Source organism: Felis catus, chromosome D3, assembly GCF_018350175.1.
Source record: "Felis catus isolate Fca126 chromosome D3, F.catus_Fca126_mat1.0, whole genome shotgun sequence".
NCBI classification, from domain to species: Eukaryota; Metazoa; Chordata; class Mammalia; order Carnivora; family Felidae; genus Felis; species Felis catus.
This window is the reverse complement of record NC_058379.1, coordinates 68429962-68451158: the sequence shown is the minus strand read 5'-3', so window position 1 is coordinate 68451158 and position 21197 is coordinate 68429962. Positions and strand designations below refer to the sequence as shown.

Genomic DNA, 21197 nt, shown 5'->3' with positions numbered 1-21197 from the left:
ACAGCTCTGGTTCCCCCCATTCCGGTTCATAGTGGGATGATACTTTTTACGGTGCTTATGGTTGGGTAGGGCCACGTGACCAGTTCTGGGCAACAAGCAAGGAGGGGAAGTGATGTGTATTATATCTAGGTCGGGGTGTTGACTCGGCAGTGCAAGACCCTCCGGTGGTCCTTTTCCCTCTGTCATGGTGACTGGTGAAAATGGCAACTGGTCCATCAAGCTGGGTCTTGGATGGGTTGTTTAAAGTTACTGCGACTCAAAGTTGTTTGTTACCGCAGCATTACTTAGGCTATCCTGACTGATGTGAAGGGACAGACTTTACCTGTATGGAATGGAGAGAAAATGGAAGATATAGAAGGTACACAAGCAGGGGAAGGGGTGGAGAGCAGTTCCAGCATCTCAGCTGAGCACACAGACACCTCCACATTCACCGTCCTCCTTCCTACCACTCCTGTAACACCCAACACAAACTGCCCACTCAAGGTGTACTCTCTCCTGCTGCCCTAACGTCCCAACGTTACACCTAACTTCAAGCCTTGTGAACACCATTTCTTCTCTTTTCTCTGGTCAAACATCCTAACCATTCCTGAAGGCACAGATCAGGTCTCATGTCCTGCAAAGCATCTCTCTACTTACAGAGACCAGAAGGACCACTCTTGGGAATGACTGCAGAATCTGTGGTCAGGACGTGTCTTTGAGGGACTTCACTGGGTGCCTTCAGCCAGCCCTTTCCATGTGAACTGGCCTCTACTGTACAGACAGGCAGTGAGCCCAAAGGCTCCAGCTTATATGTGTCTGCCAAGATCCCAGCAGATACTCAAGAAATACTAACTAAATAGAGAGCAGTGCCATGAACACATTTCTTAAATATCCACAGAAGCTGAGTAAAAATCTAGGCACTTCTACTAAGATATCATTTGTGCTCATGAGTTTAGTTGGCACTGGACCAAATACTATAATTACTGGAGGGCAGCAAGATAACTGGCAGAAAACTCCTCCCCTTTCCTGTGGGTCAGAGGTAAGCTGTGTATTTGAGGCTCACCTCTGCCTACCACCAGCCATCTCTTGGATCAGAGTCAGTTGGCCCCTAGAAGAAACCTGGCCACAGGTTGGCACAGGTTATTAGGGAGAGTAAGGGGACGGTGGAGAAATCAGGAAAACCCACACTTGCTGCTGCTTTTAGCAGCTATTTGCATCCAATTGCTCATTTCTGGAGACCCAGGAACAATGAAAGAGATTTCCAGAGAGGTTCAGAGAAGTCTATCATTTTGCAGAAGAGGCATTGAAATGTGTGCTACACCTGGGTCCACATCCGGTTCTCGTGGCCCTTGGGACAAAGGCTCTTTGCACTCCTTCCTTCCTGAGGCTTCAACGTGCTACCGGGCATCATGATACCACAGGGAAAGTGCCCTTCTCTCGTCATTCCAGGGAATGTGGGATCCAGGCCAACAGCCAGGACTCAAAGACCTCACTTCTAACACACCCACACCTTTCCCAGGGCTCGGCATGAACCCGCCTGATAAGGAGGGGGTGCCATGAGGATCCCAGTGAAGATTTCATCGCCTTGTTCTACAGCCAACACCACGGGCCAATAAATTCCTCAGTGAGGAAGTCCTTCTCAAGGACTAATCAGAGGCTCTGCTGCTGTTGTACACATTCATTTTCTTTCCTTGGCACTTCTGTGCAGGTAGACAAGAGCTGCTAGTTCCTGACCTCATACAAACTCTCATATGCCTTTGGCTTTCTTCCCTGAATGCTAAATTCCATGCTGGTACCTTGAGACATTTTCTAAATGCACCAGGTTGCACACTCTCACATCAGCTACTTTCCTGCAAATCATCTCCACCATGATTCCCCTACTACAGTGAAAAGCTGGAAACTATTGCAACTTCCTAACTCAGTGACTAGGTGTTGGATGAGGTCTCTTGGAAAGAGGCTGCCAGGATGCCGAATAATCCCCAATACAGCCAAATCCCAATTGCAGGCAGTTGAACAAGCCTCTTCAGGACTATCTGTAGCCCATTCTCCTCTGAGCCCCTCCCTCCCATTTCATGGGACCTAACCCACCCTAGGCTACCCCCACGTCGTGCCTCTGAAAGGGGTCAGAGAAGACAATGGTTTTTCCTGTCTCCTTGCATTAGTTGAAATAACAAAATATAATCTCAGTGCATGGCTAATCCCCAAATGGTGCCTACACCTGGGCTACACATTCAGGGCACGGTTTGTGACCCGCCATCCAGAGCTTCCTGGGCAGAACACAGAATCTCAACATCCTCCTGCCGACCCCACTTTCCTGGGCCTGTGTGGCCAAGGTAGAACACCCACTCAGCCAGCCACCCCCATCTCCAAGTACCTTTAGTTTCCTCCTGAAATTCTCCCCCATGGGTGAATGTGGGGTAGCAGAACCACCCCCACTATCCCAACGACCTTAGAAACAGCAAAATTGGTGTGGCCAGAGCAACTGGCCCCACCAGGGACTGACTGCATGGACTGGGCCTGTGCCAACTCAGTGTAGTCTCAGGAGTCTTAATTGAGCTACTACTAGGTGTAAAGCCCTGGGCCAGGGGTGGTCAAGGATGTAGAGGCAGCCCTAGGACGCATCTCAAGGTTGACCAGCTGCCTGAGGGGATAGGCAGATGTAGGTGGAACAGCTTGATTATAACATGAATTTGAGGGAGGGTGTCTGTGTGGATGAGAGGGGGCAGTGAGAACAGTGGGGAGGCTCATGGGGCTGGTAGGGGTTCCTAAGAGCTGGGGGCAGTGCTTCTGCACCTGGTGGACCAGGATGAAGGGAGCTTTGAAGGATGTACCCATGCACCCATCAGAGCTGCACCCAGCAAATGCACCTTTAATGGCAGCTCCCTGGTTCCCCCTCCATCAGGGAGCTACTTTAGGACAGTGTAGCTAAGGGCTTTCCTTGTAACACAGTCACCTGGGATGCCGTCCAGCTTTGATCCCTCCACCTGAGGGCATGAGAAGATGGCTACTTCATGAGGGGAAGTCCAAGGCTCCTGGGGTCCTGGGCAGAGCTCCCACTGGCAGGAGCACGGACATGAACCAGCATGGGCCACTAAGGACAAAGGCAATGCTCTAGAGCAGGCAGAGCAATGAGAAGGAAGGAGACTGTCCTGACACTGTTGAGCTGCCATGCCAATCCCAAACACCCACCCGGGCTGGTGGCGAGAGAGAGAGAAATTTCCACCTTGTTTACACCACGCTACTGTTTGTCCCCTAAATTAATTGAATCACCCATGTCAGTCAGGTCTTTCACCACTGAACCAAGAAGACATTATTTCAATCAGACTCGTGCCTCTCCACCTACTATGTATACAGCGCCAGAGTGCAAAATGTGGCCTTCCATCCAGAGGGTCTGGCTCAGTCCCACCTTCCCTGCTCACCCCACCTAGGTTCCTTAACTGTGACACCTGAGGTCGGGCCACCCTTTGGACACCTATGTCTCCTGCCCTGAGCATGTCTTGTCCTTTATACTATGTATCGTGTCCTTCTAACTGTATGGTAAGGCCCTTGAAGGCAGAGGCCATGCTTCAGGTGAACCCAGGGCTTAGCACCAAGCCTCTACAAACACCCCCTGGCTGATGAATCTGTAGGAAACCCCTCCACAAACACCCTTGAAGTCTTCCTTGGATCTAAGAAGCTTCACAAAGCGTGGGGTGCAGCCTCCCCAGGACTCAGGCAAAGTAGCCTTCTCTTTCACCACAGCTGATCCCGACAACCCACAAGACACACACCTGAATCCTTGGGTGGCTGAGGTCATGGTTGTCTCAGTGCCCTGGCTGTTCTTCTGCTTCTCCCCTCCACCCTTCCTCCCTCTGAGATGATCAGATGGAGGGACACTACATGGGGGCGGTGGCAGGGCCGATGGCCCCATGACTTGCAGGAGAGCCCTCCCCAAAAGGCCTCGTCCTCTGGGCACATCAGGGAAGTGAGACAGGTTTGTATTAACCAGACCCCATCTCCACCTTCCTGGGGCTCTTCCTCCATAATGAACCTGTGTCTCAGTTCCACCTGCCAAGAAAAAGTCTAACAGGAACTTTTATGATTTCTTCTTTAAATTCTGTTGCATTTCATTTCATCTAACCCCGCCTACCCCAAGCTAACTGCTAAGCTGCTCCCCAAAGGCGGGAATGGGGGTCAGCTGGTGCTTGTGGTGTCAGGGTGCCCGGTCCCACAGGCCCCCAGCCTTGCTCCATCAGCCTGTTGTCTGGCCAACTCCCCACCCACCATCCCCCAGGGGCATGAACCTGGCCATGAAAGGACGGCACAGGAGGAGGGAGGCAAGCAGGAGCACGAGCCACTCTCAGCCCCTTTGAATCCTGTTGGGAGTGACAGGGGAATAAGACCGGAGGGAATCAGTGGCAAAAGGGGGCCCACAAAAGGTGATACGGGGTGGGGGGGGGGGAGAAGAGTCTGGAAGATTCCAGAACGAGGCACCTACTGACAAAATAACAGAGAGCTAGCTTTTTGGTCTCTCATTTATCAGCTGCTTGTGTCCCCCATCCAAGAACTTCAACTGTTCCCTGGAACCCTTTATCTGGTCCTTGAGTCCCCAGATCCAAGCCCACTTCTGCCGCTGAAGAGTTAAGGGAATCTTCATGTAGGAAACCCCAGGGTAACTGGCAAATGGTGCTCCTCATGTGCCAGGCCTTAAGGGCACTTAGGCCTTAGGGATTCAGCAAGGATAACACAGGGTCCCTGACCCAGCGCTGGCAGTCTAGTGACGAGGATAAAAGTCCTCCATAGAAGGACACCTACTACAGTAAGGCAAGGTAAATGGCCAAATGGGGGAAGGGTACAGTGAGAGACCTGGGTTCAAGTCCCAGCTTGGTCAGGTCATTATACCTCCGTGGACCTCAGTTACAAAATGGCATGGAGAAGCAAAGGACCCTCAGAGGCCATTGAGTTTCCCGATTGTTATATGAGGAAGCTGAGGATGAAAAGAATTTCTACCAAGTTTGTGGCAGAGCAAAGAGGACAACCTGGGTCTCGTGCCTCCTCCCCTACCCACAACCCCACCCCAGGGTTCTTGTTAATGGCCTCCTAGCCGAGAAACAATGAAACACACACAAACAACTTATAGTGTGAGAAGGAAGCTATCCCCACACACCATGGTGTAAAAAGCCCTGCAACCTAAGAAAGATCGGGAATAGAGGGCACTGACCATCTTCCCTTAGGATAGAATAGAGAGGAGTTGATTTAACCAGTGCCATGGGACAGAAGTCGGACACAAACGAGTGGGTCCAGGGCAATGTGTGAATGAAGCTGCTTTGAAATTCGGAGCAAGCGAGTGCAGGAGCCCAGAAAGGCTCCCCATTTATCTGTCTGGACAGACACAGTGTGAGGCTGGGCTGACAGTTGGGGATGGATGGTTTTTTTGGCCTCTGGACACCTAAAGGATACACAGGGCCTGGGGGTCACCAGCACTGCCACCTCGTCCTTCCAGGCCGCACAGCCCACACCTGTGTGGTTACCCCCCAGGGGATCTCACAGGCAAGCAGCAGGGAGGGAAACAGCGGGTTCCAGCCAGGTCCAGCAAACTGGAGGGCTGGGGCGGGGGGAATGGACCAGGTGCTGACATCTTATCCCCACATTCTGCCCCTCCGGGTCCTCTGCACACCTGGAGCAGAAGTGATCTCAAGTGACCAGCACCATAACCTTAGGGGTTCCCCTGTTTGTGGGATCCATTCCCAGTGCCGATGTGTGAGCCTCCAAGTTCATTCACGCTGGTACTTATACCATTCCACGTATCACTTATCCACTCTCCTCCCAAGGGGCATGCGCTTGTTTGCAGATGTTGACGCAAACATCATCTAGTGATGAAAAAACTCTTACGAGAAAAAAAAAAAATCTTAGGAATCTATGTATTCTGAGGAGGGGGGTGCTTCGCTGTGGGCTGGCGGTTCAGGGAGAACTTTCCGGAGAGCAGACTGCACCCTCCTCTCTCCTGTTTCCTGCTCTCTCCACATCACCACTTCCCAGGAGAGCCATCACAGGCCAGCCCAGGAATCCAGACAGACAAGACACATTACAATCCCCCAAAGGAGCACAGAGCGGGTTCCCTACCTGCTGTGCGGGGGCTCGCCCTCGGGAGAAGGAACAGCTGCTGTCCAGCTGTTCACTGCAGTCCGCTGTCCACTGCAGGGGAGAAAGGGGTGGTCAGTGATGGCTGGACACACAGGCTCGTCCTCACCCTATCCGGGCCCTCCAGGTATGGCCCTGCTCTTCAGCAGTAGGGTCAGGATAAAATCCTGCTTGACCATTTTCAGCGGCAAATCCTTCCCTACCCGCAGGTCCACGCTGGCATCTCCAAATTCCACCTTGCGGTGACCCTCTCTGGTGTATGCTTGGGGCAGACAAAGTTACTCCCCTTCAGCTAAACTCACCAGAGTGATCAAGACCCAGCCGTGTTCCGGGGTCAACCACGCACGACACGGGGTAACTGTGTTTTGAACAAGCAGCACCTCATCTGACCGCCCGACCTGGCTTTAGCCATGCCAGCCGTCCACAGTGTCAAGGTTAGAGCTGGAGGTGAGGCATATACGTGTGGATCTTCCCAGATACCCAGCTCCAGCCCAGTCCCAGCACTCACCCCTCAAGAGCTCAGAGACCTGGGGTGCCCCAAAGTGTGGTCTGACAACCACTTGCGTGAAATTCCCCAAAACGTGCTGCGTGGGGGTCCCTGGGCCCCGCCCTCCACCCTCTGAATCAGTGGGGGTGAGACTGACCTTCTGCATTTTAACGCCCCTGAAGTCTGAGAGTTCCTGAAACTCATGGATCTCCCAGGCTTCACTGCGTCATCTATAAAACGGGGCCAGCAAGGCTGGGTGACTGCAGGGTTGAAAGGAAGGACTTCTATAAACTTATAAGAACACTGTCTAGATGCGAAGCAGTAGTAACAGTACAGCTTTTCTTCTGTAAGGTGCCATCTAGCTGTATGGTGGTGTGGTGTTTTTTTGTTTTTTTTGTTTTTTTTTGTTTTTTTTGTTTTTTTAACGTTTATTTATTTTTGAGACAGAGAGAGACAAAGCATGAACGGGGGAGGGTCAGAGAGAGGGAGACACAGAATCTGAAACAGGCTCCAGGCTCTGAGCTGTCAGCTCCGAGCTCGACGCAGGGCTCGAACTCACGGACCGCGAGATCATGACCTGAGCCGAAGTCGGCCGCTTAACGGACTGAGCCACCCAGGCGCCCCTGTATGGTGGTGTTTTTATTATTGTGCTACACAATAAAACTAGCCTCTTAGGTTAATGTTGAACATTGACCTTGACCGACACCCTGTGTGCTACATAAAAAGCAGAGGAGCCCGATATTTCTGTTTGGCACACTTGGTCAAAACTGTGAGTGTGAATGGCTCAAGGCCAGTGCAGTCACGGTTTCGTAAAACCTTAGCCGGCCGTGCCCTCCTGACTGTGGGTCAAGGGCATGGTTACAGCGCTGATGACACAGGCTGGTCCAAGTATACTCTAGGGCAGCGCTATGCAAATGAAATAATACGAGAGCTACAAACAGAAGTCTCAGACGTAATTTAAGTGATCTAGTGGCCATATTTTATTTTTTTTAATGTTTATTTATGTTGACAGAGAGAGAGAGAGAGAGAGAGACTGTGTGAGTGAATGCACAAGTGGGGGAGGGGCAGAGAGGGAGAGATAGAGAGACAGTGAGAGAGACAGAGAGAGAGAGAGAATCCCAAGCAGGCTCCACGCTGTCAGCATGGAGCCCGATGTAGGCAGAGCTGGATCCCACCGCCATGAGATCGTGACCTGAGCCGAAATCAAGAGTGGAGTACTTAACTGACTGAGCCACCCAGGTACCCCTCACCTTTTCCTTTTTGAAATATGGCTGCTAGGGACACAGTAGCGGCTCAGTTGGTTAAGCCTCTGACTCTTGATCGGCTCAGGTCACGATCTCCAAGTCGTGCCCCATGTTGGGTTCAGTGCTGGGTATGGAACCTGCTTAAGATTCTCTGTCTCTCTCCCTCCCCCTCTGCCCTCTGTCCCTCCCTTTCGCACACTTGTGCTCACGCTCTTTCTCTCTCTCAAAAAAAAAAAAAATGAAAAAGAAAGGTTAAATTAAATAATATGTTTCATTTACCTCAATATATCCAAAGTATGATCACTTCAACAGGTAATTCACATAAAACATTACTAATGAGATTTTTTTTTTATATTCTTCTTTCCATACCAAGTTTTTGAAACCTACTTAGAGCACACGTCAGATTGGACCAGGCCACATTTCAGGTGCTTCAGACACATGTGACTCACGGCTATCACTGGATGGCACAGGGAAACGGCGGGGCAGCATTCCTGAGCAAGGGCACCCTCAAGCCCACGTCTGGCTCATCTCTGCTCTGCACCACAGAGGGACTGACCCCTGCAGACTGCAATTCCCAGGCTCCTGGGCCAGCTGGCTTCCATCTGGGGTTGGCCCCTGGGAGACAGGAAACAGGGAGAAACCAAGGCGCCTCCCCCCTCTTTCTATGCCTCGGACGGCACTCCCAGCAGGGACTCGGGTCTCCTTCATGGCTCCAGACCTCACCAGACAGGCCTTCTGTGCATCACCCTGACCCCTGGGCTGGCAACACCATCTCCTCCTTTTGTGACTCAGGGTTGGAGGTGGCGTTGGCTTCTTGCCATTGCTGATCTCGGGTTATTTAGCTTCTCAGCTCTTTTGTCATCTGGGTGACAAAAATCTGCCTGGATTAAATCCTCTCTCTCTGGATACTTGCAGTCGCAAAGCATCTCCTCCCAAGATAGTCATTAATTATACTGATTATTAGTGTAAGTATAAGTATATTATATTTATTAATTAATTATAGGAAGGGAAATGAGGACTCCATCAGATACCACCTTAACCAAGAGATGAAGGGATAACATTGGCCATCACAAAGCACATCACCATCATGGACGCCCCAGTGTGATGTGCTGAAAAGGGCACATCACTTGTGAGCTGTTCTTGCCAAAAACGCACAACCTCAATCTCATCGGGAGGAAAAACATCAGGAAACCCAAATAGATGAGCTTTCTATGCAATAAGTAACCAGTACTCCTCAAGTCAAGGTCATAGAAGACGAGACCCAGGAAGTGTCATGGATTGGAGGAGAATAAGGAGACCTGACAGCTAGATGCAAATTTGGATTTTGGACCAGAAAAAGGACATTCGTGGGAAAACTGGTGAAATCTGTAATAAAATCTCATTATACCAATGTTAAGTCCTTAGTTCTCATTATGGTACTATGGTTATAAAAGGTGTTCATATTAGGGTAAGCTGGACAGGTGCATGGGAATACCCAATACTATTTAAAAAATTTTTTTTAATGTTTATTTATTTTTAAGAGAGAGAGAGACAGAGCAAGAGCAAGAGAGGGGCAGAGAGAGAGACACACACACACAGAATCTGAAGCAGGCTCCAGGCTCTGAGCTGTCAGCGCAGAGCCCGACGTGGGGCTCGAACCCACGAACCGCGAGATCATGACCTGGGCTGACGTCGGATGCTTAACCGACTGAGCCACCCAGGCTCCCTGACCCTATACTATTTTTACAGCTCTATCCTAAGTTTAACTAAAATAATTTCAGAATAAGAAGTAATACATATATGTACATATACACATGTATTTTTGAATACTACATATACACAAATGCATGTATATATTTGCATAAAATGTTCAAACTACTGTGAAAGTAATCCCTCTCCTTTATAGACTTGCAGCGGTTCCTCCTTTCCTGGTCGGGGCTTGGCCAACAGGGTAGGGGATGGCCAAGACATGCAGCGAGACTACTGGCGGGGGAGATCACGCACCCCTCATTCCATCCTGGGACAACCTCGCAGAGAAAGTCTCCCACCCCCCATTCCAGGTGCCCCAAACACTTCACCCCCAGCTGCACAGCACTGATGTGACATCCCAGAACAGTGGTTCGTGGGTGGGCGCACCTCCTCCTGGGCTCGGCAAGGCAGGGAAGGGAGCCTCCATGCAGGGAGAGAGAAGCAAGCAGAGAGAAGGCTGGGACTTCACGCACTTCCAGATGCAACCTCACCCCCGGCTGGGCTTTCCCAGAGCAGTTCCAAGCTCCTGTGAGATGGCCCTGTTTTGTCAAAGTCATCCTTAACTTAGTACCTGCCAACCAGAAGCATTTCCTGGGTGCTCTCACTGTGGGACTGGCAACACGCACCTTCCTTCACAGGTGAGGGGAGATGTCCAAGGGAAGACTGTGCCCTTGGCAGGGGGCTGGGTGGGTGCAGGGAAGGCAAATGGGCAAGTGGGGATTCCCAGAGAAGCGTGAGCCCGGGTGTGGACGCAGGTGGGGGAACACTGGCCAGCGCAGAGGCAGATCTCAGCAAGCATGACTCTCTGGCCAAGGCAGTCAGAGACCTTTTCTGGGTAGACAGGGTCAGAAGAGGGGGGAGCGACCCTCGTAGGGGAGGGCATCATCAGAGCTATGTTAGGGAAGGCTAACTAGCCCGGGGGGCGGTGGGGTGGGGGAAGTGCAGGGGGAAAGCAGGCGAGGAGGCTAGAGTCCAGCGTTCGGGTTTCCACTGGTAGTCGAGGCTGAGACGGAAATAAAGGGAGTCTGAGAGCATGGTACAGACAGGCAGCAAGCAGAGGGGCTGGTCTGTGTGAACGAGAGCAAGATGGTCAAATCTGCGAAACCCACCCCAGAGACCCAGCCGGGGCTGGATACAGGCAGGCCCCTGGGCGAAGCTATTGGAGAGGGGACTGCGGTCCAGCTGTGTGCAGCTTTCCTGACCCCTGGGGGAGGAATTAAGGGTGAATCCCTACACTTATCCCACAAAGCTGTACCCACTGAGCTTATGAGGCTCCCACCTCCCATGCCTGACAAAGCAGCAGCCCCAGGGACCTCTTCTTTCCTGCTGTTGTCCGGTGCCCAGTTGAGATGAGGGTTCCTCCCCCGGTCCGAAAGCCCCTTGGGAACTCTCCCTTCTCGACCCCAAAGCTCCTCCCCACTATGCTGGGACTGCTCTTAGTCTGCAGCCCCCGTCCCCTGTCTCCCCTTCCCCTTTTTGGAGCCATTGTCTAGAAAAGTCTCCAGATATAGACCTTCCCTGAACTTGTCCTTTATCTGTAGATGATGATTCCAGAATGGAGACAAGGGCCCCCACCTCAAAGCACTCTCATCTGTCCCACCACATGCCTGATTCCAACATTAGAGAGTTTCTCCTTCAAGGTAAACTGGTTTACGGCTAGGAGCAAGTCCTCTGCGGGAAGAGATGGTGTACTTCTGAAAAGGTCATTGAATGTGAAGATGCAGGAAAAGTGGGACATTTTTATAAATGGAAACGATGAACATCAAATTCATGAGTGGTGGCGTAGGGCTTCCACTGTTGCTGCTATAATTCATTTTTTTAAATGTTTATTTATTTTTGAAAGAGAGACAAAGAGAGACAGAGACAGAGACAGAGCACAAGCAGGGGAGGGGAAAAGAGAGAGAGGGAGACACAGAATCCGAAGCAGGCTCCAGGCTCTGAGCTGTCAGCACAGAGCCCCACGCGGGGTTCGAACCCACGAACCGTGAGGTCATGACCTGAGCCGAAGTCGGACGCTTAACCAACTGAGCCACCCAGGCGCCCCTGCTATAATTCATTTCTTACTTTACAAAGCAGAAACACAGATGGCACAGCGTTAAGATGTAATAAACGGGAGGACAGATGTCTATTCTATACTCAGAAGAGATGCTTATTCTATTATTCTTTGCTCTTCTCAGCACATTTCAATTATCTCACAATTCAAAAGCAATTAAAATCAATTCTCTGTCATTTGCGCCCCAAAAGGGACAGTATTTTAGGAGCAGACTTGGTGGAAGACGGGGGAAACCACTGAGCACAGTGGGGGAGGCTGAGGGTGCTAAACATGAACCACCCCACTTCTCAATGGTACAAAGTCCCCCCAGGGGTTGTACTTCCCGACGTCCAAGGAGATTACCAGGCTAGAGCCAAACTGGCAAGTTGACTCGGTACAGGATGAGACAAAGAGATAATCGATAAAACCGCATCCATGAACAAACAGATGTACGAATGGGAATTTAGGCTGTAGATTATATAACGATAAGGATAGCGTTTCAAGGCAGGGGAAAGGAGAGACCATCCATAAACACCGATTTCGAGACAACTGGAGGAAATTGAGGAAAAATTACGCTGGGTTTGCCCCACGCTATCCATCAACAGCACCTTCCAAGTTGATCAGGCTCCAAGAGACAGGTTTTAAACTACATCAAAATCTAAAACTTCTGTGTGACAACAGAAATCAAGACCCAAATGAAAGCCAAGTAAAAGACAATTTGCAGCACATACAACGAGAATAATTCGCCAGAATATATAAAGAGTTCATTTACATCTCGGCACTGTTCTAAGCCGACTACGTAGAGTCACATTTATTTTTCATGGAGATCTAGGCACGTTCATTATGCCCACGTTGCAAATATGGAATCTGAGGCGTAGCATAACTTGCCCAGAGTGACACAGCCAGAAAGTGGCAGAATGAGTACAGGCATAAGCAGCTTTTAATTCAAGGAGCCAATAAAAATGTTGGATACTAAATGTAATGTGTGATCTTGGATTAGACACCGAACCAGCATTTTTTTAATTGTAGTAAAATACACAGAACATAAAATTTACCATTTTAACCATGTTTAAGAGTAGAATTCAGCGGCATCGAGCACATTCACATCATTGTGCAACTGTCACCACCATCCACCTCCAGAGTTTTATCATCCTCCCAAACTAAGACTCCGTCCCCATCAAACACTAACTCCCCAGGCCCCTGTCCTCCTAGCTAACCGCCACTTTCCCATTCCGCTTTCATTCTCTGTGGACTTTACTAGTCTAATGCCTCAAAGAAGTGGAACCGTACAGTATTTGTCCTGTTGGATATGGTTTATTTCACTAAACATAAGGTCCTCGGGGCGCCTGGGTGGCTCAGTCGGTTGAGCGTCCGATTTCGGCTCAGGTCACGATCTCACGGTCCGTGGGTTAGAGCCCCGCGTCGGGCTCTGGGCTGATGGCTCAGAGCCTGGAGCCTGCTTCCGGTTCTGTGTCTCCCTCTCTCTCTGCCCCTCCCCCGTTCATGCTCTGTCTCTCTCGGTCTCAAAAATAAATAAACGTTAAACAAAAAAATTTAAAAAAAATAAACAGAAAGTCCTCAAGATTCATCCAGGTTGCAAACGTCATAGGATTTCCTGTATTTCCTTAAGCTTCAATCCTAGTTCATTGTATAGATAGACCACATTTTGTTGATCTATTCATCTACTGATGGATGCCTGGCTATCCACCTTTAGGCTATTGTGAATAATGCTGCTAGGAATACGGGCATGCAAATATCTGCTCAAGTCCTTGCTTTCAATTCCTTCGACTATATACCCAGAAGTGGAATTGTTGGATCACATGGTAATTCTATGCTTAATTTTTGAGGAACCTAGAATTTTTTTTTTTTTTTTTGCTATAAAGGGTATAATCGGGAAAACTGGTGAAATAGAAGATTAAATACAGATTAAATAATAATACCGTTTCAATGTTTATTTCCTGTACTATGATTATGTAAGAGAATGTCCTCGTTCTTAGAAAACACACACTGAAGTGTTTAGGAATAAAGGGGAATCTGCAACTTACTCTCAAATAAATCAGAGAAATCTCTTTATAGAATCTCTCCCTCCCTCCCTCTCTGTCTCTTTCTCTCACCCTGAGAGAAGAGAGATAGAAAGCAAATGCTGGAAAATATTAACGATTGGCTATTCCGGGTGAAAGATATACAGGGGCTCTTTGTAGTATCACTGTCATTTTTATTTATACCAGAACTTATTTCAAAGTAAAAACTCATTGAAAAAGTAATCTTACCCAGGGCTTTTTAACCAAGGGGGTGGCAGGAACACCCAGAGAGCAATTTGAAAGTCACGTGGGAGCCACTACTTTCTTGCAATGCCCAGAAAGGGGACGAGACTTCCTCCCGGAGCTCAGGCATGGGACAGCCAGCAGCAGAATCCCACTGGCCTAAAGACTGAGCTTCTCAAAGCCAGGAACAAGTTCAACTGCTTCCTTTACGCTGGGCACACGGGCTCACTGACCAGGAGGGGAAAAACAAGAAGGCGAGGTGGGGCACACGCTGGCTGAGAGCCCATTCTCCCTCCACGTGATGCTCCAGAAAAGCTTTGTGTGTAAGGGGAAGGAGGTGCTGTCTAAGACCTGAGATTTGAGAGAGGAAGAAAGCCTTTTTTGGTCCTATCTTAAAAAAAAAAGAAAAGGGGCGCCTGGGTGGCGCAGTCGGTTGAGCATCCGACTTCAGCCAGGTCACGATCTCGCGGTCCGTGGGTTCGAGCCCCACATCGGGCTCTGGGCTGATGGCTCAGAGCCTGGAGCCTGTTTCCGATTCTGTGTCTCCCTCTCTCTCTGCCCCTCCGCCGTTCATGCTCTGTCTCTCTCTGTCCCAAAAATAAATAAACGTTGAAAAAAAAAATTAAAAAAATAAAATAAAATAAAAAATAAAATAAAAAAAAAAAATAAATAAATAAAAAATCCCCAACTTTCGTGTTGTAGAGGCAGCATAATGTAGTGATTAGGAGCTTGAGTTCTTGAGGCAGCGAATCTTGAGTTCCTATTCCCGCTCTATCAGTTACTCTATGACCTTGGATGAGCCACTTTATTCCTAAGACTCAATTCCCCCACCAACAGAAACTAGCAACGGTAGGGGGGGTTGAGTGTATGGCAACCGGAATAAGACCACCCCGTTCAAACCTCAGACTGACCACACACTTCCTGTGTGACCTTGGGCAGCTTATGCAACTTCTCTGTGCCTCAGTTTCTCCCCTGCCCCCTAAGCAGGCAACAATAACAATACCTTCACGGAATTGTTGTGAAGAGTAAGTGAGTTAACTTGGACAGGCTTCAGTGTCCTTTGTTAGCTCCTGCTGGTCTCTTTAGACTCCTAGAGCTCCATGCTGGACCCTCTTCTCTAAGCCCCCTCACTCTCGGCTCAAAATGCCATCCATATGCTACTTTTGACAGACGTTTAAGTCTCCGGGTCATTCCTTTCCTCTGAACGCCGCCTTTCCACATCTCCCTGCTTCATCAGCATGGAGACATTAATGCTACGTTAAACCTTTCACGTCCCAGGGGGCGCCTGGGTGGCGCAGTCGGTTAAGCGTCCGACTTCAGCCAGGTCTCGATCTCGCGGTCCGGGAGTTCGAGCCCCGCGTCAGGCTCTGGGCTGATGGCTCAGAGCCTGGAGCCTGTTTCCGATTCTGTGTCTCCCTCTCTCTCTGCCCCTCCCCCGTTCATGCTCGGTCTCTCTCTGTCCCAAAAATAAATAAACGTTGAAAAAAAAAATTAAAAAAAAACAAAAACAAAAACCTTTCACGTCCCAAAACTGAACTCTCGAGCTTTGTGTCTCAAAGCTACTCCTCCAGGGTCTCCCGTATCTCAGGTCTGCAAAGTCTATCCCTCCATCTGCTCAGGCTAAAATCTTCAGGGCTGTGCAGTAGAAAATCCTATTATTGGGGCACCATGATAGGAATCATTGTCGGGTGGGTGTCCGACTCTCGACTTTGGCTCAGGTCATGATCTCACGGTCCATGAGTTCAAGCCCCCCATCGGGTTCTGCACTGACAGCACGGAGCCTGCTTGGGATTCTCTCTCTCTCTGCCTCTCCCCCTGCTGGTGCTTTCTCTCTCTCTCTCTCTCTCCCAAAATAAATAAATCAACTTTAAAAAAAAAAAAAGAAAATCACGTTATCTGTACCTTTAAAGTATAACAAGTATCTGACCACTTCTTAGCACCTGCACGGTGATCCCACTGCTCCAAGTCACTATCACCTTTTGCCTGGACCAACCACATGGCTTCCTGGTCCCCCCCCCCCCCCCGCCTCCTTTTCTGACCCCTCCCCTTGCCATAGCTTATTCTCCACACAGCATCCCGAGTGATCCTATTTAACCAGTCACATCATGCCCAACCTCTGCTCAAAACCCTCTAGCGTCTGCCCAGTGTCACTAGAGAAAAGGCCAGAGTCCTCCGTGGGGAGGAAAAGGCCCTCCAGATCTGGCTCTTCTAGGACCCTCCCCCTTGCTCACTTTGCTCCAGCCAGACCGGCCCACAGGCTGTTCCTCCAAGCAGGGCACCCTCCCCCACCAACGCTGTGCCATCACATTCCCTCTGCCTGCAACACTGGTTCCCAGGCGGGCTCATTCTCTCACCTTCTTCAAATCTTTGCCCAAAAGTCTAAGTGAGCCACCGGGGAAGCCCAGAACCACCCCGTCTCCTGCCCCACTCAGGTGTCTGCCGTCTGTCTTTCCTCACTTGAAAAGAAGGGCTAGGGGTTGGGGTCAAGGATTATGGTCCATTCTGTTCTTGAGTTTCTCCCCAGAACCTAGACCAGGGCTTGAACGAACAAATGTTAGCTCTAATTATACTTCACTACTTAGCCGACAGTGACTGGCAGAAAAAGAGCAGGTTGAAATGATGATATTTTATGCCGAACCGCCAAATGACGTTTAGGAGATCACGCTAACTAAACAAGTAAGCTAAAAATTATATGTATGCTAGAAGTTCAATTTCATAAAAGGTATATAAAGGAAAAAATAATACATAAAAATGACATTAGATTTTGTCGTAAAGTTATGGTGGGCTTCTTCGTCTATTTTCTGATTATCTCTATTTTTCCAGTTGTTGCTTTAAAAGTAAAATAGAGGGGCGCCTGGGTGGCTCAGTCGGTTGCGCGACCGACTTCGGCTCAGGTCATGATCTCACGGTTTGTGGGTTGGAGCCCCACGTCGGGCTCTGTGCTGACAGCTCAGAGCCTGGAGCCTGCTTCGGATTCTGTGCCTCCCTCTCTCTCTGCCCCAACCCACTCGCATTCTGTCTCTGTCTCTCTCAAAAATAAATAAACATTAAAAAAAAAAGGTAAAATGTAATTGTAGGGGTGGCTCAGTTGGGTAAGCGTCTGACTTTGGCTCGGGTCATGACCTCACAGAGAAGCTTCGGATTCTCTGTCCACCCCCCCCGCCCCGCCCCTCTCCCACTCAAGCTCACTCTTTCTCTCTCTCTCTCAAAAATAAATCAACATGGGGGCGCCTGGGTGGCACAGTCGGTTAAGCGTCTGACTTCAGCCAGGTCACGATCTCGTGGTCCGTGAGTTCGAGCCCCGCGTCGGGCTCTGGGCTGATGGCTCGGAGCCTGGAGCCTGTTTCCGATTCTGTGTCTCCCTCTCTCTCTGCCCCTCCCCCGTTCATGCTCTGTCTCTCTCTGTCCCAAAAAAATAAATAAACGTTGAAAAAAAAATTTAAAAAATAAATAAATAAATAAATAGACATGAACAAATATTAAAAGTAAAGTAAAATTTTTAACTTCCTAAGAAATGACTGATAATCAGATTGAAGAGCAACCTCACTGGAAATTAAGAAAATGCAAATTAAGATGCCAAGAGATGATTTGTCCCAATCCGCTGGTGGTGGTGTGAAAACAGAACATCGCAGAAAACAATTTGGCAACAGCTATTAAACTTGATTCTTCTTCTCAGCATCTACCCACAGAAACACTTTCATATGCGCATGTTCGATAATACTCACTGAAGTCTCTAACGTTTCCAGGGGAAAATTGAGAAGTTAACCTGAATTCCCATCAATAGGTGAATGTTAAAGTATGGGACATCCATACTATGGACTACTGTATAGCCGTTAAACAGAACACAGCGGATGTAGAAGGGCTGGAAGAACCCCTAAGGCATACGGCGAGGTGAAAGATGTAGGTTACTGACCAACATATTCACTGGCTATGATTTATGACTTTGAAATAATGTATTTCTATAAGTCTGCGTGTGTGTGTGTGTGTGTGTGTGTGTGTATGTGTGTGTTGGTAAAAGCATTAAAAAAAAGGTGATGAAGTTAACTCATTCATCAGGCACTGAAATGAGTGGTAGCTAAGGGAGACTTTGTTGCTAATGTTAGAATTCGTGTGTACCATGAGAACGTCCGCGTATAGTACTTGTGTAATGAAAAATAAATCGCGTCGCTAATTAAATGAGTCCCCCATGCACAAACATCCCACGATGTCCCTCAAACTCACTTCTTCAGTTAAGCTTTTCATGGGTGGTCCACCATTGAGTGCTTCCTCCTATGAGTAAAGAGGGCACGGGAGAGGATTCAAAGGGCAGGAGGGAATGAAGGAATGGGATAAAAGGGGGACGACGGAACAGTGAACGGGGAAGGCAGAATGAAGGAAAAACACGAAGAGAAAGAGAAGGAAAACCACCGTGAGTGAGAGATGCCACACCAGTCTGAGTATCTGCATCCCACTCTTTACATCCGCATGGTTGCCTCGCTCTTGGTAAGGACACTTCGCATTTCACACAAAACCCAGGACCTCCAAGTGCCTGATGACATCAAAAAGGACCGTTAAGAAGTTATGTTCACCCTCACTCGTTCTTCAATTGACCTGTTAACAGAATTTATTGGAAATACGCTTTCATTCAAGGTATCTGCTCTTTACAACGTCTCTACATTCTATCCATCCAACGGTGGAGCTCAAGGCAGGTGGCCACGGAAGGATGGGGAGGGGAGACAGACATGTCCCACCCATGGTCATGGCTGTCAGCCTCATCAGGGCTTCAGAGTCAAGTGGGGGCTTATAAGAAGGCCAATGTCCAAGCCCCTCCTCATTCAACTGAACTTTAGGTGGGGCTTGTACATCAATATTTGTCCAAGCTCCTGGTGTGATGAAAACTGCTTTGAAGCTTTATGATGATCCACTAGACCGTCCACTAACTTCAGGAAGTGCCAAACATTTCCCACTTAGTAACATCCCGATCTCTTCCACAAAAGACTAATGGTAGGGTCACCTGGGTGACTCAGTCGGTTAAGCGTCCGACTTCGGCTCAGGTCACGATCTCGCGGTTCGTGAGATCAAGCCCCGCGTCGGGCTCTGTGCCAACAGCTTGGAGCCTGGAGCCTGCTTCAGATTCTGTGCCTCCCTCTCTCTCTGGCCCTTCCCCTCTCGAGCTCTGTCTCTCTCTCTCTCTCTTTCCATTCATTCATCCTTCCTTCCATCCATCCATCCATCCATCCATCCATCCATGCATCCATCCTTCTCCCTAGTTGTTGCTAAAGAAGGCATGGGGAAAGGGGTGCCTGGGTGGTTCAGTCGGTTAAGCATCTGACTTCGGCTCATCATGATCTCATGGCTTATGAGTCTGAGCCCTGCATCGGGCTCTGTGCTGACAGCTCAGAGCCTGGAGCCTGCTTCGGATTCTGCGTCTCCCTCTCTCTCTGTCCTTCCCCTGCTCATGCTCTGTCTCTCTCAAAAATAAATAAACATTAAAAAAAAATTTTTAAAAGAAGGGGTGGGGAGAACACAACTGTACAAGCATCATGAGGTCTTTTCTTCTGTCAACCGTCATCTCTCAGATCCTAAAAAAATGATCTCACCAACTGGGAAGCAACATGACTCTCTATTCTCTCAAGTTTTCTCAAGGTTTCCAAGATTCTTAACAATTTTCCTCTTCCAGAAACATCAAAATACCACTTCAGACAGGCCGATGGAGACATTCTCTGAGGGTTTTTTTTTTGGGGGGGGGGGTTGGCTTCCATTTAAAATAGTCATCAGGTTAAATAAAAACAAGCAAAAGTGCTCTAGCAGAAAGACTTCCCATAAAGTTGTGTCAACAGAGACTTTACTTTTTTTTAAAGAAGCGTGTTATATAAACACATCTAACCCCAGCCTTACTTAGAGTTGTCCACAGCTGCCCCCTTCCTCTGGAGTCTGCACCCCAGCTGTCTTTGTGGGTGTACGGGAGCAGGTTTGGTGGGAGTGGGATTAAAATGTCCCTCCTTGGCCAGCGCCTCACAAGCAGATCCCAGGTTTCGCATTCTTGCAGGGAACATCGGAGAACACAAAGCTTAAGGAATGCATCAGATGTTACAAGTAGCCGTGCTTTCCACGCCGCTTCACAACAAACATCTGTTTCAAAGCCCCTGCAGATGTGGACCTCCAGGCATGGTCAGTCCCGACCTATCCCAGGAACAGGAGCTAGAAGGGCAGGGCCCTGAGTGAGGGCACGTCTCTATTTGCTCTATATCTTGAGAGCTCAGCCATCACCACAGGGAGGTCAGAGACAGCAGGAGGGCCCCTCCTCCCAGAATTCTCTCCCCAGTGGCTGCTCTGGGAACAGAAATTCTACCATTTTGTAAAGTATTCCTCTGGGGTGAAGCTTCACGGCATCCTCGGACCCTCCACCTGTAAAAGCCTATTTCACGTTGGAGGGGCCTTCGAAGGATGTCGTGCCAAAGGTCACCCTGGGCGTGCACAGTGCGGGAGGCAGGCCAGCCCCGCGCCCCGTCCACAGGGCCTGCTGCTGGGGAAGTCCACTCTGGGATGCTTCCGGGAGTATGCACGAGTCAGTTCACCTAATTGTGCCCCTTCCTGCACTGCACGACCCAAAGACGTTCATTTCCTCTGGAAATTTTCCAGTCTAGTCAGACCGCCCTGCCCCTTCCATTCCAGGTTGTGATATTGTTGACTGTACATCAAGCGTGATTGAAAACTGACGCATCATCAGACAGGACACGTCCTCCTCGCAGTCACCTGTGGACCCCCAGGTCACTCACCCCCACCTCAGTCCCTGTTCTTCTTGAAGACTTTGCTCCTGGATCACTGCCCCCTTCTCCGGCACCAGCCTTTCTTGGTGACGCTGATGTCAGTCACCGTGGTTCCTGTGCCCTGCCATCGGTTCCACCGCCCCTCCCTTCCTGATGTCTCCTCTGCCCAAGTACCCCGATGCTCGTGCCCAGACTTTCGTTGCCAACTCCTGCACTTCCTGCCCCGGACTCCAAACACCCACTCCCCGACGCTTCCATTTTCTGCTCACTCCTTCCGGTGCCACGATTCTGGTAATTCTTTGACTTCCCAGGCCCCCCAGGCTCCCGTCCACTGACCCTCCACCCCTTCCGTATCTATAACCACGTTGGGCCCTCACTCCTGCCCTTAACTGGCTCAGTGTCAGGGAATGTCACTGTCCTGACTCCCTCACTCCCTCGCCCTTCTCTCCCTGCACTGTCAGCGCCCAGAGAAACAGTCCTGGCTAAATTCAGCGTTGTAACTCTGCACCTGCACCCTCGTGGCTGAAAGTAGCCGGAGAAGCTCACAGCTGTGTTGCACCACCAGCTGTCATTCTGGAAGCATGGCTACAAGCC

General features: G+C 49.6%; 1 protein-coding gene across 11 annotated transcripts in view; it reads right to left on the bottom strand.

Moving 5' to 3' along the window:
• CTIF (cap binding complex dependent translation initiation factor) overlaps positions 1-21197 on the bottom strand; it is a 297353-nt gene that overhangs the window by 198017 nt on the left and 78139 nt on the right. For 7 of the 11 annotated variants that reach the window (XM_045042237.1, XM_045042240.1, XM_019815242.3 and 4 more), the window contains exons 3-4: positions 18076-18123; positions 6082-6153 (exon numbers count right to left, since the gene is read on the bottom strand). The exons of 1 other annotated variant lie outside the window; for it this stretch is intronic. In XM_045042237.1, coding sequence (XP_044898172.1) covers positions 6082-6153; positions 18076-18123 — 120 coding nt within the window. The remainder of the gene's footprint in view (positions 1-6081; positions 6154-18075; positions 18124-21197) is intronic. 3 more of the 11 variants (XM_045042241.1, XM_006938888.5, XM_003995177.6) reach the window with 1 other exon arrangement.